This window comes from Jatropha curcas, chromosome 2 (genome assembly GCF_041381405.1).
Source record: "Jatropha curcas cultivar XTBG-Jc1 chromosome 2, XTBG_Jcur_1.0, whole genome shotgun sequence".
NCBI lineage: Eukaryota > Viridiplantae > Streptophyta > Magnoliopsida > Malpighiales > Euphorbiaceae > Jatropha > Jatropha curcas.
In genome coordinates, this window is record NC_143152.1 from 4,279,985 (window position 1) to 4,299,145 (window position 19,161).

General features: G+C 34.8%; 1 protein-coding gene across 9 annotated transcripts; it reads left to right on the plus strand.

The window, feature by feature from the left end:
• The first annotated feature begins 1,345 nt into the window (after positions 1–1,345).
• Positions 1,346–15,277, plus strand: LOC149498089 (uncharacterized). 9 transcript variants are annotated; one of them, XM_089717462.1, is made up of 6 exons: positions 1,346–1,662; positions 1,733–1,799; positions 3,442–3,513; positions 3,895–5,132; positions 9,032–9,098; positions 15,155–15,277. In XM_089717462.1, exons 4-5 carry the CDS (start codon positions 3,899–3,901, stop codon positions 9,079–9,081), a joined length of 1,284 nt encoding a protein of 427 aa, XP_089573588.1. In that variant the 5' UTR covers positions 1,346–1,662; positions 1,733–1,799; positions 3,442–3,513; positions 3,895–3,898; the 3' UTR covers positions 9,082–9,098; positions 15,155–15,277. The 9 variants fall into 9 exon arrangements, 5 of the variants coding, with proteins under 5 accessions (XP_089573588.1, XP_089573589.1, XP_089573587.1 ...); XM_089717463.1 differs by lacking the exon at positions 15,155–15,277 and adding an exon at positions 10,741–10,977 and having other exon boundaries at positions 3,419–3,513; XM_089717461.1 differs by lacking the exon at positions 15,155–15,277 and adding an exon at positions 10,718–10,977.
• The last annotated feature ends 3,884 nt before the right edge of the window (positions 15,278–19,161 follow it).

The following is a 19,161-nucleotide window of genomic DNA, read 5'->3' on the forward strand; positions in this document are numbered from 1 at the left end:
GATACCATAAAGAAGTTCTAGCAGATTGTAAAATGAAGGCTTGAAATATATTGCCAAAACTAAGAAATATATATACAGCAGATGATGACTACTAGCAGCCATAAGGAACTCAACAACCTGAGATAATATCTCAACTAATATAGGGAAAATTAACAGATAATGAAAGCCTATAATAAAGGAAAGATCATAACAGAAACATTATTCTGTTTTATTTGTTACTCTTCATAATAATTTGTTTAACAATAAAAACTCAAGCTTTATTTATTTTTAAATGTGATTCAAAAAGGAAGAATTGAATTATTATATGTGTGTTTTTATTTTGAAAATTTTATTATTAGAAAATATCAAATTTATTATTTTCAATTTTAATCTTTGATTAATATTTTTTTACATGATAGTTTCGTTTAAATGATGACAAAATAATACCAATAATAATAATAACAGGAACTATTTCTAGAATTGATATGCTGAAATAGGGAAAAAAAAAAAAAAAGTGTAACCCTATCGTGATGCATTCCTCTTTTGTATATTTTTTTTTTCTCTTAATAGAAGGATCAAATTTCAAATGGTATAGTTCGTTATTTGTTGATAATTTTGGAGGATTAGAAACAAGATTATTGCTTTTAATTGAATATATTAAATTAAATTGAATAATTAGTTAATAATAAATAAACTAATCAAAACTGAATAATAGTTGGTCAATGATGCTCAAATATGTAATGATTTGAGCAACTACTTATTTTCTGTTCGTATCTACAGATTGATCACAAGCCTAAATAGATTTCAAGTTCACCAATTAGTTAATCACATGCATATTTTAATAAACTAATTTTTTTATGACATATATTTCACCTGGTCATTATTCGATATTTGCTTGTTTTTTATACTCATTAATTGATTTTTATATAGTATTAAGTAAAATATAATTTTCTTTTTATATTGTCTAGATTTTTATAATGTTAAAATATAATTTCATGTGTCATAGTTCTAAATTAAAATCTGTCTTTATTTATATAATATTCATATTATATGTGAATTAGATTATTTTTAAATTAATTTTTATATGATAGGCCGATATTAATGATTAGAAACAAGCAACTATTGATAAATTGGTTCCTCAAAAAAAAAAAATATTGATAAATCGGATTTTAACATTTCTGTAACATCCCTTCCCGGTCCACCCGTAAACCCGAATAAACCGAGCCGAGACTGTAACATCCTACTGAATCGAATCGTTGCATAGAGTCGAGTCGAGTTGGGCCGAACAAGAACCCGGTTCGAGCCATTTAAATCCAGAGTGGGGTAGAATGGGATGTAACTTAAATAAGTACAAGAAGTGGACTTACTTGAATGAAACAAAAAGATCAAAGTATAAGGAGTAGGACTTACTTGCACTAAAATATAAAGTTTAGGTATTAAAATGTAACATATGGAAAATATAGGTACTATTTGGTAATTTTTAACACACAATCAAAGATAAATTTGGACTACACGAGACTTCCATTTCAGTTTGCCTTCTTCATTTTCTTCATCTTCATCTTCAACGTCTTCTTCATCTTCATCTTCCTCTTCATCTCCTTTCATCTTTCTCTTCATCTCCTTCCTTTCTCCATCCATTTTCATGTGATTTAAACACTAAATTCAACCTAGAACTCTATCCAAGTAAGTAGCCCTTCTTGATTTTCATACTTTTGTGATTTTTTAGATGATTTCTAAGAGTTATTATGTATAGGAGAGGGGAACTCAAAGTTGGAAGAAAAGGAAGCTAAGAAGAGGATTTAAAGCTCTTTTGGTTGAAGGTTTGATATCTCTTTTAGTTTTTCACATTTTCTTGCATGAAAACTTGTGTAGTGTCTTGATAATGAAAACATATATTGCTGAATGTTGAATTAGAGGTCTGTAAATGGTGATAAAGCATGGGATGAATTGAATGAATGAAGTAGATATTGATTTCATGCTGAACCCAGTTTGTTGGACCATTGACCAGAAACTTCACCCTGATTTTGACTCTGTTTAACGATGGAATTAGGAAGTGGTATAGAAGAGTTATTTGTTCCTCTATGTTTTATCTGTCCATGAGTTTTTGAATCACCTAATTTGGAGTTATAAATTGAGAGATATGACCAAAATAGTACAGACTATGCAGGCTAGAAATCAACAGTCTGGACGGACTGGAAGTTGCTCATTTCGGTAAATATTTGCCTACCTTACCAACGTAATTAAGAGATGTGGTAGAAGACAAATTTGTATCCTAATGTGTTAGCTAACCATAGAAGGAAGAATCACCTAAATTGGAGTTATATATTGAGATCTGTGACCAAAATAGTATAACTTGTGCAGGCTGGAACCCAACAGCAGGGCAGACTGACAGTTGCTACTTGAGCTCAATGTTTGACTACCTTAACAACGTAATTAAGAGATGTGGTAGAAGACAAATTTGTAGCCTAATGTGTTATCTAACCATAGAATGTAGAATCACCTAAATTGGAGTTATAAATTGAGAGATATGACCAAAATAGTATAAACTGGGCAGGCTGGAAACCAACAGCAGGGCAGACTGGCAGTTGCTACTTGAGCTCAATATGTGACTACCTTGCCAACATAATTAAGAGATGTGATAGAAGAAAACTTTGTACCTTAAGATGTTAGCTAACCATAGAATTTAGAATAACCTAAATTGGACGTATACAGAAAGAGTTATGATAGGATTTGTGAAACATGTACAGGCTGTCTGACAGATTTCAAGAACACATTAGAAATGATGTTGGAATGCATATGTAGATTCATTCACCCGAAAATTATTACTGCATTTTACCTTCTAAGTGAACTTAATTCAAACTAAGAATTTCCTTAATCTGAATGGTATAATTTAGTTACATAAATATTAGTAAGAATTGCATCGCGGGTGCAATAGCTAGAGTATTTCCATGCAAGTTACTTTATACATTATCAATGGTATGCATTATTCCTCATTAGATATTTTCTAAATAATTCTTGTATTATCACAATACACATAATATGCTCCATTAAGGTTAGGCAGAAACCACGTAGATAAGACTATGTCGCGACATAGGATAGCAGATCTGCGCCCCATACAGTTTGGTACTCCAGCTACAGGCTGTTGAGTGGATATGATTTATATACGGGCCATAACAGCCCAGCCATACAGTATTCATCCAGTTTCATACAGTTCATACAGTTTTTCTTATCACTTTGGTTTCACTATAACCTTATGGAGCCATGCAGTTATGTGATTTATTATTTATAAAGTATATACGATGGTTAATAAAAGTTGCAAAATTTATACAGCATCATGAACAGCAGGTAAAATCATGAAAGTATAATGATATGTGTGCTTATATGTTTATTGTTTTATTTCTTATTAAATTGAGATATCCACTGAGCATTATTTGCTCAGCGAGTTATTTATTTAACTCGTAGGTTTCGAGACTGGACCGTAGAGAATCAGCTTACAACTGCTGCAGTTCATCTGTGGAAGACTCAGTCTTCAGGGTAGCTATTCATTTGGATATTTTGATTCTTTCTATCCTTATCATGGCATGTACAGGGCACACAGTTGAGCCCATTTCATTTTGAAAATTAGTATCATGTCTTGTAAAAATATTAAGTACATATCTATATTTTCCTAATGTAAAAAGCAACAGCTTGACATCATAATCAGCATACAACATGATATTAGCATGAAAGGACATAGGTTCAACCAGATTGTAGCATCTCAGCTCGGTTCATTTGAGTTAACGGGTGGACCGGGAAGCGATGTTACAAATTTTGGTATCAGAGCACTAGTTTAGTTCCTCGGGCTTAAATGCATATGTCATTATAGTGTACATGCCATGACTACCCTGATGAACTAAGCAGTTGTTATTTTTATAGGAGGATGTCACAGGAAGGTGAAAGCGAGTCACACGCCTCCAGAGCTGTGGAGGGTGAGGCTCCAGTAGCACCAGGTCAAGAGGTGCTGTTAAAGCAACTTGCAGATACGTTTAGACAGATTGCAGGGGTGGTACCTCAGACATCAGTAGTAGTAGACAGAGAAAGAAAGTCCCCACTAGAAAAGCTTAGAAAATATGGTGCAAAAGAATTCAGAGCTAGCAAGGACGATAATCCCGAAACAGCTGAGTATTGGTTAGATGGTACTTTAAGAGTCCTGGAGCAATTACAGTGTACACTAGAGGACAAGTTGATTTGTGCCACGTCATTACTGATAGAGGAGGCATACACATGGTGGACTACTGTTCAACAGAGAGTACCAGCAGAGCAGCGTACCTGGCAATTCTTTTTGGATGAATTCAAGAAAAAGTTCATCACAGAGGCTTATCTTGATGCTAGAAGGAAGGAATTCTTATACCTGAGACAGAACAGAATGTCAGTTGCAGAATACGAAAGAGAATTCACCAGACTCAGCAGGTATGGTGACCGGATAGTGGCTACAGAGGCAGAGAGGTGTAAAAAGTTTCAGGAGGGCCTGAACGATGAGATTCAGATGGGAGTGGTAGCTTCCAGATTCAGAGAGTTCTCAGCTTTGGTAGAGGCAGCTCAGGAGATAGAGCGAATTCAGGCCAGTCAGCGTACCAGACGCCAGCGGTCTCAGCAGAAGAGAGATCAGACTCAGAGTGCACCCAGTACATATCAGTCGGAGAGCAAGAGATTCAGAGGTGGTAGTACTTCAGCTGGTCCTAGGCATCCTTTTAGCCACGGCACAGCTAGGGGTGCTCATGCGCCAGCGGCATCAGTTGTGGCTAGTTCTGCCGGTGGTGGTCGAGGTTCAGGCAGAGGAGCTAGTAGAGGCACCAGTAGAGGCACAGGGTCCGATGGTTATACTTTTCCACCTTGTGAGCATTGTGGCAGACGGCATGGTGGAGATTGTTGGATGGTGACAGGTAGATGCATGATATGTGGAGCATCAGACCATCAGAGGAGGGACTGTCCTAAGAGGGCAGAAGTTTCTACACAGTTCATAGCAGGCAGAGGTAGAGGTCGGAGTAGAGGTGAGAGCTCCGGAGGGCAGAGACAGCAGTCAGAGACTATGGACAGACCTGATACCAAAGTTCCAGCCAGGGTCTATGCTATGCGAGCCAAGGAAGATGAGGAAGCTCCAGATGTCATAGTTGGTGCGTTTTCTTTATTTGATCATACAGTTTATGCTTTAATTGATCCTGGATCATCACATTCATACATTAGCGTACCTAAACACTGGGTTAAAGGGTTAGCAATTGAGCATGTGAGTCAGGGTATTTTGGTTACTAATCCATTAGGAGATACAGTAAAAACTCATATAGTAGTCAAAGGGTGTCCAATTGTTATTCATGGAAAGGAGTTTCCAGGAGATCTTATGGAGTTACCATTCAGAGAATTTGATGTTATTCTGGGTATGGATTGGCTATCTAGACATCAGGCTATAGTTGATTGTGCAAAGAAAAGGGTGACATTATATACAACAGCAGGGGAAGAGATTACAGTCGTCGGGAAGCGACGAGATTTTCTGAGTAATGTGATATCAGCCATGGCAGCAAAGAGATTAATTCAGAAGGGTTGTGAAGCATACTTAGTTTGTGCATTGAAAGCAGAGAAAGAAAAGTTAAAAGTGCAAGACATACCAACAGTATGTGATTATCCAAACGTATTTCCAGAAGAGTTACCAGGGTTACCACCAAGGAGGGAAGTGGAGTTTACCATAGATGTCTATCCTGGAGCAGCACCAGTATCAATTGCACCTTACAGAATGGCACCAGTAGAGCTAAAAGAGTTAAAGCTTCAGCTACAGGAGTTATTAGACAAAGGCTTTATTCGCCCCAGTGTATCACCTTGGGGAGCACCAGTGTTATTCGTAAAGAAGAAAGATGGATCACTCAGACTGTGTATTGATTATAGACAGCTGAACAAGCTGACAATCAAGAATAAGTATCCATTGCCTCGAATCGACGATTTGTTTGATCAGCTAAAGGGTGCAGGCATGTTTTCTAAGATCGATCTCAGGTCGGGATACCATCAGTTGCGGATAAAGGAAGAAGATATCTCCAAGACGGCATTCAGGACCCGATATGGTCACTATGAATTTTTAGTAATGCCATTTGGTCTCACTAATGCACCGGCGGTTTTCATGGATCTTATGAACCGCGTGTTTCATTCATATCTAGATCAGTTCGTGGTGGTGTTTATAGATGACATTTTGGTCTACTCCAGAGATAGGGTTGAACATGATAAACATTTGCGGATTGTACTTCAGACACTGAGGGATAAACAGCTGTATGCCAAGCTCAGTAAGTGTGAGTTTTGGCTGGAAGAAGTTTCTTTCTTAGGACATGTGGTGTCATCAGAGGGTATCAGAGTGGATCCTAAGAAGATTGAAGCTATTATTGATTGGAGACCACCCAGGAATGTTACAGAAGTTCGAAGTTTTCTGGGTTTAGCCGGCTATTACAGAAAGTTCGTAAAGGGATTCTCCATCATTGCATCACCTTTAACAAGATTATTGAAGAAAGAGGTTGTATTCCAATGGGATGATAGGTGTCAGCAGAGTTTTGAAACTTTGAAGAAAAAGTTGACTGAAGCACCAGTGTTGACCCAACCAGTGTCAGGTAAAGAATTTGAGATTTACAGTGATGCCTCTCATACTGGGTTAGGATGTGTACTCATGCAAGACAGTAAAGTGGTAGCTTATGTCTCCAGACAATTGAAGCCACATGAATTGAATTATCCAACCCATGATTTAGAACTGGCAGCCATTATTCTAGCGTTCAAAGTATGGAGGCATTATCTATACGGTGAAAAGTGTTACATTTACACTGATCATCAGAGTTTAAAGTATTTACCGACACAGAAAGACTTGAATTCAAGACAACGGAAGTGGATGCAGATTCTGGCTAATTATGATTATGTCATTAATTACCATCCGGGTAAAGCTAATGTGGTAGCTGATGCCCTTAGTCGAAAACCATTGTATGCTTTGAGAGCAATGAGAATCAACATGGAGTTGCAACAGCAGGGAGCTATTCTAGCACAAATGCAAGTACAACCATCTTGGGTTCAGGAAGTTGCAGAAGCACAGAAGAAAGATGAGCACATAGCACTATGGGTTAAACAAGTACAGGAAGACCATGGTGGGAAATTCAAATTGGATAACAGTGGAGTATTGTTCTATGAAGACAGAGTTGTTGTACCACAAGGGGAAATCAGACAGAAGATTCTGCATGAAGCTCACAACAGTCCATATACAATGCATCCAGGCAGTACTAAGATGTATCAAGATTTTAAGAAAGGCTATTGGTGGCCCGGCATGAAGAAAGACATTGGAAACTTCGTAACAAGATGTTTGACATGTCAACAAGTAAAAGCAGAACATCAATTGCCAGCTGGGTTGCTTCATCCAATAACAGTTCCAACATGGAAATGGGATCAGATCACGATGGATTTTGTTACCGGATTACCTCAGACGCAGCGGAAGCATGATGCAGTATGGGTAATTGTTGACAGATTAACCAAGTCTGCGCACTTTCTACCAGTCAGGATGGACTATTCTCTGGACAAGTTAGCAGAAATCTATGTTAGAGAAATCGTTCGACTACATGGAGTTCCATCATCCATTATATCGGATCGTGATCCAAGGTTTACATCGAAGTTCTGGGGTAAACTGCAAGACGCATTAGGAACGAAACTACATTTCAGCACTGCCTTTCATCCTCAGACAGATGGCCAGTCAGAGAGAGTAATTCAAATCTTGGAAGACATGATGAGATCATGTGTTATAGAATTTGAAGGCAGTTGGGACAGATATGTACATCTCATGGAATTTGCCTACAACAACAGCTATCAATCGAGCATCAAGATGGCACCATATGAAGCGTTGTATGGCAGAAAATGCAGGACACCTGTATGTTGGACAGAACTTAGTGAGAAGAAGATTTTGGGTCCAGATTTGGTTAGAGAAACAGAAGAGAAAGTGGAAATCATCAGAAAACGGCTGAAGGAAGCAAGTGATCGACAGAAGTCCTATGCTGATTTAAAGAGAAAGGACATTGAGTATACGGTCGGTGATAAAGTATTTCTAAAAGTGTCACCATGGAAAAAGATCCTAAGGTTTGGAAGAAAGGGTAAGCTTAGTCCTAGGTTCATTGGTCCATACGAGATTCTTGAACGTGTAGGACCATTAGCCTATCGCCTAGCGTTACCTTCGACATTAGATCGAATTCATAATGTCTTTCATGTATCAATGTTAAGGAGATACAGATCCGACCCATCACACGTGTTATCAGCAGAAGAGATTGAAATTCAACCAGATCTCACTTATGAAGAAGAACCAGTTCAGATCCTAGCCAGAGAAATTAAAGAATTGCGAAACAAGAAAATAGCATTGGTCAAAGTTCTTTGGAGGAATCATAAAACAGAAGAAGCAACTTGGGAATCTGAAGAAATCATGCGACAACAGTATCCGCATTTGTTCACAACAGGTAAACTTCGGGACGAAGTTTTTTATTTAGAAGGGTAGAACTGTAACATCCTACTGAATCGAATCGTTGCATAGAGTCGAGTCGAGTTGGGCCGAACAAGAACCCGGTTCGAGCCATTTAAATCCAGAGTGGGGTAGAATGGGATGTAACTTAAATAAGTACAAGAAGTGGACTTACTTGAATGAAACAAAAAGATCAAAGTATAAGGAGTAGGACTTACTTGCACTAAAATATAAAGTTTAGGTATTAAAATGTAACATATGGAAAATATAGGTACTATTTGGTAATTTTTAACACACAATCAAAGATAAATTTGGACTACACGAGACTTCCATTTCAGTTTGCCTTCTTCATTTTCTTCATCTTCATCTTCAACGTCTTCTTCATCTTCATCTTCCTCTTCATCTCCTTTCATCTTTCTCTTCATCTCCTTCCTTTCTCCATCCATTTTCATGTGATTTAAACACTAAATTCAACCTAGAACTCTATCCAAGTAAGTAGCCCTTCTTGATTTTCATACTTTTGTGATTTTTTAGATGATTTCTAAGAGTTATTATGTATAGGAGAGGGGAACTCAAAGTTGGAAGAAAAGGAAGCTAAGAAGAGGATTTAAAGCTCTTTTGGTTGAAGGTTTGATATCTCTTTTAGTTTTTCACATTTTCTTGCATGAAAACTTGTGTAGTGTCTTGATAATGAAAACATATATTGCTGAATGTTGAATTAGAGGTCTGTAAATGGTGATAAAGCATGGGATGAATTGAATGAATGAAGTAGATATTGATTTCATGCTGAACCCAGTTTGTTGGACCATTGACCAGAAACTTCACCCTGATTTTGACTCTGTTTAACGATGGAATTAGGAAGTGGTATAGAAGAGTTATTTGTTCCTCTATGTTTTATCTGTCCATGAGTTTTTGAATCACCTAATTTGGAGTTATAAATTGAGAGATATGACCAAAATAGTACAGACTATGCAGGCTAGAAATCAACAGTCTGGACGGACTGGAAGTTGCTCATTTCGGTAAATATTTGCCTACCTTACCAACGTAATTAAGAGATGTGGTAGAAGACAAATTTGTATCCTAATGTGTTAGCTAACCATAGAAGGAAGAATCACCTAAATTGGAGTTATATATTGAGATCTGTGACCAAAATAGTATAACTTGTGCAGGCTGGAACCCAACAGCAGGGCAGACTGACAGTTGCTACTTGAGCTCAATGTTTGACTACCTTAACAACGTAATTAAGAGATGTGGTAGAAGACAAATTTGTAGCCTAATGTGTTATCTAACCATAGAATGTAGAATCACCTAAATTGGAGTTATAAATTGAGAGATATGACCAAAATAGTATAAACTGGGCAGGCTGGAAACCAACAGCAGGGCAGACTGGCAGTTGCTACTTGAGCTCAATATGTGACTACCTTGCCAACATAATTAAGAGATGTGATAGAAGAAAACTTTGTACCTTAAGATGTTAGCTAACCATAGAATTTAGAATAACCTAAATTGGACGTATACAGAAAGAGTTATGATAGGATTTGTGAAACATGTACAGGCTGTCTGACAGATTTCAAGAACACATTAGAAATGATGTTGGAATGCATATGTAGATTCATTCACCCGAAAATTATTACTGCATTTTACCTTCTAAGTGAACTTAATTCAAACTAAGAATTTCCTTAATCTGAATGGTATAATTTAGTTACATAAATATTAGTAAGAATTGCATCGCGGGTGCAATAGCTAGAGTATTTCCATGCAAGTTACTTTATACATTATCAATGGTATGCATTATTCCTCATTAGATATTTTCTAAATAATTCTTGTATTATCACAATACACATAATATGCTCCATTAAGGTTAGGCAGAAACCACGTAGATAAGACTATGTCGCGACATAGGATAGCAGATCTGCGCCCCATACAGTTTGGTACTCCAGCTACAGGCTGTTGAGTGGATATGATTTATATACGGGCCATAACAGCCCAGCCATACAGTATTCATCCAGTTTCATACAGTTCATACAGTTTTTCTTATCACTTTGGTTTCACTATAACCTTATGGAGCCATGCAGTTATGTGATTTATTATTTATAAAGTATATACGATGGTTAATAAAAGTTGCAAAATTTATACAGCATCATGAACAGCAGGTAAAATCATGAAAGTATAATGATATGTGTGCTTATATGTTTATTGTTTTATTTCTTATTAAATTGAGATATCCACTGAGCATTATTTGCTCAGCGAGTTATTTATTTAACTCGTAGGTTTCGAGACTGGACCGTAGAGAATCAGCTTACAACTGCTGCAGTTCATCTGTGGAAGACTCAGTCTTCAGGGTAGCTATTCATTTGGATATTTTGATTCTTTCTATCCTTATCATGGCATGTACAGGGCACACAGTTGAGCCCATTTCATTTTGAAAATTAGTATCATGTCTTGTAAAAATATTAAGTACATATCTATATTTTCCTAATGTAAAAAGCAACAGCTTGACATCATAATCAGCATACAACATGATATTAGCATGAAAGGACATAGGTTCAACCAGATTGTAGCATCTCAGCTCGGTTCATTTGAGTTAACGGGTGGACCGGGAAGCGATGTTACAGAGACGCTACAAACTGGTTGACTGAATGAACTGACATGCTGAAATCATAATGTATAATGAATCTAATATCATGCTGAGATTGCTTATAGTAATGATGTACTGAATATTTACAAGACATGATACTAGTTACAAAATGGATTGGGCCCAACTGTGTGCCCTGTACATGCCATAAAAAGAATAACAAAATGAGTTTCTACCCTGAAGACCGAGTCTTCTATAGATGAACGGCAGCAGTTGTAAACGGACCCTCTACGGACCAATCTCAAAACCTGCGAGTTAAACAGGTAACTCGTTGAGCAAATAAAGCTCAGTGGATATCTCAACATAAAACAACAATAAGCACACATATAAGCAAAAAGCATTATGTAAGTACATATAATCACACATAACATGCGGCTTTCATTTTACCTTAATGATCTTTCTTACTGTTTATTTTACTGTATGATTCATGCAGTAGCAAGTTAAAATATCTGTATGGCTCCATAAGGTTATAGTGAAACCGAAGTGATAAGATAAACTGTATGAAACTGTATGAATACTGTATACTTGGCTGCTATGGCCCATATAATCATATCCACTCAACGGCCTGTAGCCGGAGTAACAAACTGTATGAGGCGCAAATCTGCTATCCTATGTCGCGACATAGCCTTATCTGCCTGGTTTCTACCTAACCTCAATGGAGCTTCTTATGTACATGTCAATTATAACACCATAACACATAAATGGTTGCATAACTTCATAGTTCATCATGTTGATTTGATTTCACATCATATGAATGCTTGTATGTTGTTTTAATCCATGTTCTTATGTTGTATTTTTGTTGTAAAATAATTGGATGCATGCATGTTGAGCAAAGGAATGTAATTACATAGCAAATGAAAGGCAAAAGAGTGTCACAGCATAAGTTGGAGCTCGCCTTGCAACATCGCGAGCGCGAGAATCGCGACTGAGAGTCAGAGGGTTTCTGGCTCAAGTCGCGACCGCGTATGTGAAAGTCACGAGCGCGACTTGTGCATCCTGAGAGTCAGTGTGTTTCTGGCTGAAGTCGCGACCGCGCAGCACAAGTCGCGAGCGCGAGATGAAGTCGCGAGCGCGCTTGTGTGATTCGCGAGCGCGAGATGCGCACACTGAGAGTCAGAGAGCTTCTGGCCAAAGTCGCGACCGCGCATGTGATCCTCGCGAGCGCGAGTTGTGCAATTGAGAGTCAGAGAGCTACCTGACTCAAGTCGCGAGCGCGCAATGGGAAGTCGGGAGCGTGACGTGCTTTCCAGCATGCGCGAGCGCGCGACGTGATTCTGTGCAGTCTGTATTCTTTTGGCCATAACTCTCAATAGCTATCTCCAAATTGAGTGATTCCAAAACGCATGTAAAGCTAACACAAAAAGGAACAAATAACTCTTCTGTGACAATTCCTAATTCCATCATTAAATGGGTTCAAAATCAAGATGAAGTTGCTGGTAAAATTTCCAGCAAACTCTGTTTCCACTTCATATATTCATCCCCTGTTTTCACATCATGTCCACTCTTCTCACTCAACAATAAGCAACATATCATCTCACTAGCAACACACCACACAATTTACATGCAAAGAAAATAGTAAACAACATGAGATATCAAACCTTGACGTCAAAAGCTTGACCTCTGTTTCAGCTTCTCTTTTCTGCACCTTTTGAACTTTCTTCTCTTATACACAAGAATTCTCATAACTCGTCTCCAATAGAACTAAATGAAATAGGAAATAACATCACACTTCAAGGAATTCTACTTACTTGAAGTTGACTTAATGCTTAACTATGTTGACAATTGAAAGAAAATGGGCGGGACAAGTAAGAAGAGAAGGAGAAACGGGAAAATGGGAAAGTGAGTTGATAAGAACGGGTAGTCTCTAGATGAAATGACTTGGCTGTGTAAACTCCCCAATTGGTACCTCAAGTGTACAAAGGCTACAACTTAATACACAAGCTGTATATTTTAATGCAAACAAGTCCTAACCTTTATATGCAAATAAGTCCACTTCTAATCTCTTTCTACCCCAACCAGGTTTGGTTCAACTCGACTCAACTCAATGCAAGACTCGACTCAATGCAAAGACTCAACTCGGTAGGATGTCACAATTTCATTCATTTGCACGCAATCAAAAGAAGAATAATATATATATATATATATATATATAGTAATGAACTACCCCAAAAATAAAATTTGATGGATTTTTCATTTAAAAATTTATTTTTAATATCAACCCAATGAGATTGTATAATAAAATATTTTATTATTACTTAATCGGACTCGTAAACTAGTTTGAAACCTTCAAAACCAAGTAAAAATCAGATTAAATCCTGATTTGGATCAAACTGGTTCGAATCGAACCAAAAAGACCTAGAAACCCTAGACTTTCTTTTTCTTTCTTCTTCTTTCTTCTTCTCCCTTCAATGCCACTCAGCCTTTCTTTCTTTCTCTCTCTTTGGTTCTTGATCACCGATCAACATCAACACTGTCTTATCGCTGTCACTGTTCCATTGCCACCTTTTTCCTCTTGTCGTTTTTGTTTCTAGAAGATGCAGCGATTGTTGGAGAGCGATGATCTCATCTTCGATCGAACAGCGCTGCCCCCAACACTCTTCTTCGTTTTTCCGGTGGTTCCGACACTGATGGCAAGCATCAGTTGATCCCTTTCCTCCCTACGAACAAAGCGGCTATTAACGGCGAGGTTAGGGTAATTGTCGATCTCTCTCCGGCCAAATAGGCCATGTACTGAGTAAACCACCACTGAAAATGAGCTCATGAGTGAAATTCGAGCCAGATGGTGTGAAGAGCGCTCGACTCTGAGCAGCCACGATTTTTCGACCACAGTAGCCGGCAGCGCCTGCAACGAACTGACGAGTCTCCAGCAAAAACCTCGAGAGGCAGAAGTTTGAGAATTGCACACTGAACTTGATCCAAAATCAGATTTTTAATTGGTATTATTTAAGATTCAGTTTATTGAATTTAATGTAAATTTCAAGTTTAGAAATTATTATTTTTGGATTGAATTAATTTTGATTAAAGTAATTAAGGATTAAGTATAAGATATGAACTTTATTAAACTGGAGCAAATTATAATTGCTACCATAAAAATAAATTGAGCTAAGGATTATAAACCAAATAAGGAATTGAGTTGGATATTTAGTGTTATATGAGTCGTTCAGGAGATAGAAAGTAATTTGAGTAAAATGAAACTTATTGTTGGATCAGTACCAGTTATTTCAAAATTAGAACTATATAAACTAAGATGGTGATGAAATAGGTTACTTAGAGGATATAAAGTTTTGAGTGAAGATTAATCAAATAAAGGATTATTTATATTTGTTTATATAAATGATTTATTGTTTGATAACTGGTTAAGGAAGTAAATCATATCGAGATGAAGTAAAAATATCTGAGAATATATTGAGATTGGATTGAAGGTTATTTTAATCTATAAGCTATAAGTTGAATGTCAAATTAGTACTTGTAATGATTGAATTGACTGATTGTCCCATGGATGGGCTATGTAAGCAATAATTGATAAGTATATTAAGTTATCAGTATTCGGACAAGTGGAAAGTCCTATTTGAGGGAAGATACTACCAGAAATGTGAAAAAGATTTAGATTGATTATGTAATTTCTTATTTAAGGAAAGTCATATGTTTAGTACAGTCTTTTATTTATATTTGTGTTTTATCTAGATTGTCCGAGTTTGTCTACTGCTTCTGCTAGTCAAAATCCAAATGATGGCTTGCTCCTTTTTTTATTACTGTGAGTAGTAATAAATGATGTATACTATCATTTGCATACATGCATCAATCATTTTGTACCTCAAAAATATATATATACAAATGATACTCAGCCTTCACTATTTTAATACTATATTATGAGGTAACATTATTTACATTATGATCATCGAATAAATTATAATATTATAAGCATATGAGAATTATATATTCATTCCATAATTACATCATATGTGCATTATGATCTCCTATGTGATTTTCTATATTGTATGAGTTGATTGAATTACTAGCGATATAGTCATATTGTGCCTTGTTTGCAGGTGAAATTGGGATGAAATGGATCACCAATGGATTGTGATGACGGTCCGGGATCGTTGGCCAGGTATAGGAGATCAACGCCTCTATGTGCACCTGACGAAATTTGATATGAATGAAATGGCAAAACCATATAGTGGCCTCCTGTTGGAAGTGGAAAAGAAAGAGAAAATGGAAAAAAACAATGTGAGGACTGATCAAGTGAGAAATGGACCAATTGGCCAGGTATGAGGGATCGGCTCCCTGATGCACACGTATGAGAGGACAGGCCATGTGTGATGATGGCTTGTCGGGGATTTTGTGATGCCACTAAGTAATCTTCATTTGATGTGATTAATTGAAGGTGATATTATTTATGGATGCTGATATTGTGACATGCGCTTGACCGAATGTGTGTTCATTATATAAATGTGAAAAACATCATATGTGTTTGTTTGGACTATGCATTATTTATTATTATTCACTTAATTTGTGAAACTCATCCCTTCCATAAATTTTTCTCCAGGAGGAAGACATCTACTGATTCAAATAGGCTCTGCTTCTTTCTCTGTAGAGTTACAATATTAATTTTCAATTTTTGCTAATATTTGAATGTACAATATTGTGTATAAAAAAAATGTATCCATCTTTATACTGAGCTCCGTAGTTAGGGGCCCATATAATTTATCATGTAAAAGTTATTTGTGTGTTGTTCAATAAACTTGTGGATTTTCTAATTGACACTTTAAAAGTACGATTGGCCGAATTTGCCCATATTATAGACGACATGGATAATATATGAAATACATGCCTGACCTATAAATTATTTGAGAAATAGATGTTGGGCCAGAAATATGATTCGACAGTATGATTTAATAACGTCGTATTATGAGCTATTGTTCCTGTAATTGACTATAAAGAAATGGACTAAGGTGAGTTAGACTTACTACGGGTCTCGGGGGTCTTAAGCTTACCTGGGCCCTAGTGCCGGTCCGACCAATGGTTTTGGGTCGTGACAATTAAGTAACTCTACTACCCAATTTTAAATAGATTTAAAAAATTTTATATAAATTCAATAAAAAAATTTTGATGATCTAAAATAAATAATTTAAATAGATTAAATTATATGAACTAAATTTGTAATTTAAATAAATTCAATATATTTTTTTTCTATCCAAAAATTTAAAAGTTTGTAATTATATTTTTATATGTAATTATTAATTAGTTATAAATAAAATTTTTTAAAAAAGTAACAAAAAATTCTCTAAAATTCAAAAAACTTAAAAGTTATAAATATCTATTTATATATTAATTATTCAAATAATATATATATATTGAAAATTTTTGATTAGCTATGACTAAAAATATTTTAAGATATCTCGAATTTCATTAAGAATGTTTTAGAATAATTTCATTATTCTTCTCATTCCCACATTTTATTTATAGTATAAATATATATATTTAAAATAAAAAAAGAAAAAAATATTATAAAGAAAAAATAATTAATTTTTCATATTTATATAAAATCAAACATTACGACTAGTATAGATAGATTTTATTTTCAAACAATATTACTACAATTAACTACTGATATAATAATTCAATGACGAAATAGTACTTGTTTAACACATTAATTTTATTTTAGCATGCCAATAACTATGAGTATAAATGAGCAGAGTTGAACTCGAGCTTACCAAAATCAAAACTCAATTCAATAGTCTTTTATTCGACTTGAAGTTTGACGAATTTGGCAATATAAGCTCAAACTCGACTTAACATTCAAGTTCAGTGCAATCCATATCTATTTATTGCAAGTGAATAATGCTTTTATATATATATATATATATATATATATATATATATATATATTATCCAAGCATGAAACTTGGCTCAATAGTCTTTTATTCGATTTGACGCTTGACGAATTTGGCAATATGAGCTTAAACTCGACTTAACATTCAAGTTGAATGCAATCCAAATCTATTTATTTAAAGTGGATAATACTTTTATATATATATATATATATATATATATATATATATATATATATATATATATATATAATAAAAGTTCAATAATGACTCGACAAACTTTTGAGTCAAATATTATCTAAGCATGAAACTCCGTTCAAAGTCTTTTCGACTTGAAAAATTTGGCAATACGAGCTCAAACTCGCCTTACCATTTAAGTTCAGTGCAATGGAAATATATTTATTTCAAATGGATAATACTTAATATATATTATAAAAGCTCAATAATAACTCGACAAGCTTTGGAGCCAAATATTATCCAAGCTCGAAACTCGGCTCAATAGTCTTTTATTCGACTTGAAGCTTGACAAATTTGGCAATATGAGCTCAAACTCGATTGAACATTCAAGTTCAGTGCAATCCGGATCTATTTATTTCAAGTGGATAATACTTAATAATGATTCGACAAGCTTTCGAGCCGAATATTATTAAACTCAAACTCAACTCGTTCACTAAATAGTTAGCCCAAACTCGAGCTCAAGTTCGATTTGAACTAAATTTTGTTTTGCACATTCTTCAAGCTAAGCTCAAATAACTCGCGAGCCTAATATAAGAATTTTCTTGTGTGAATTATTTTTTTTTTAGTAAGAAAAGTAAAAAGGATATTGGAATAAAATAGAAAACAAACTTTTTTTTTTTTCATTCATTGGATCCTCATCATATCAAAAATTAAATAACGAAAAGAAAATATAACTAATGTTTTCAATATTTAAATATTCATTTTAATGCGACTCTTTTAAACTCCAAAGCACTTATTTTAATATTAATAGAAAATCCTAAAATTTACTCCATCATAATTAGGGATGAAAATATGACTGAATATTTTAGGATACCTATTACGTTCCGATTCGTCAAACGAGTATAGAATAATTATAAATTGATTTGAAATAGATAGGGATATTTGAAATTATTAACCATGACATATACGCAAAAACTATGAGTATAAGTCTATGAATACCTACGAGTATCTCACTCATTATTAATAATAAAATATATTTTAAATAAGTTCGGATTTGAATAGTTTAAAATATATAGATACTTTGTACATTTAAAAAGTACTTTAAACAATTTTAAAATAAATACGGGTAATAAAATTTTAAACGAGTTTTGGATACATGTATTTAAATAAGTTCAAAACTGATATAAATAGTAATAAAATTTTAAATGAAAATATGTATATGTAATCTAGAATTTGCAACGTTTCCATCTCTAATCATAATTGGTCGAATGTGGTAACTAATCTAATAGAGTAAGACTTTGAATTATTACTACTTGTTTTTGTAAATAATTCCTCAAATTTTCATTTAATGGAAATAACTTAATACTCAATCTGTCTCATAAAATTAGATTCACTTTATTATCCTTTTTCCAAATTACAGTTTTATCTCCCTATTCTCTATTTGACATGCATCTCGATCAACAAATACACTAATATTACAATTAATCAATTGAAATAGATAGAGTTATTATTGATAGCGAATTTCATTCCCCTCCCTATTATTTTTTATTTGTTTAAATTTTTATGTTTTTATTAAATAAGTTACAAATATATGTCTATTTTATATAGATCTATGTTATTTATATTTCTGTTATTTTTCGTGATTTATCTCCATCTTGTGTGGAGTTTGTGATATCTCCATTTTATATGGAGTATTTGTTTTGTTTTATTCGGCTAAGTGTGTAATTTACGATGATCTTTGTTTTTTGGAGTCTGATAGTACAACTTGATTATTCCTCCATTGGATTTAGTAGTTTAAATCCTTTGTGTTTGTCATAAGTAATTAGTTCATGGTTATTAAGCTATGTAAGGAAGATTTAGAGAGTTTATCTAACTAGCCATTTTGAAGATTTATTAACTTTTTTCAAGTTCACCTTCCAAATTTTATTAGGATTTCTTATTTGATCAATGAATAAAATTATATTAGTTATAATAGTTTGGTTCTGTGTCTAATCTTGAGAGGGTCATTCCTGTATTATTTGTATTGATTTGAAGTTTTATATTAA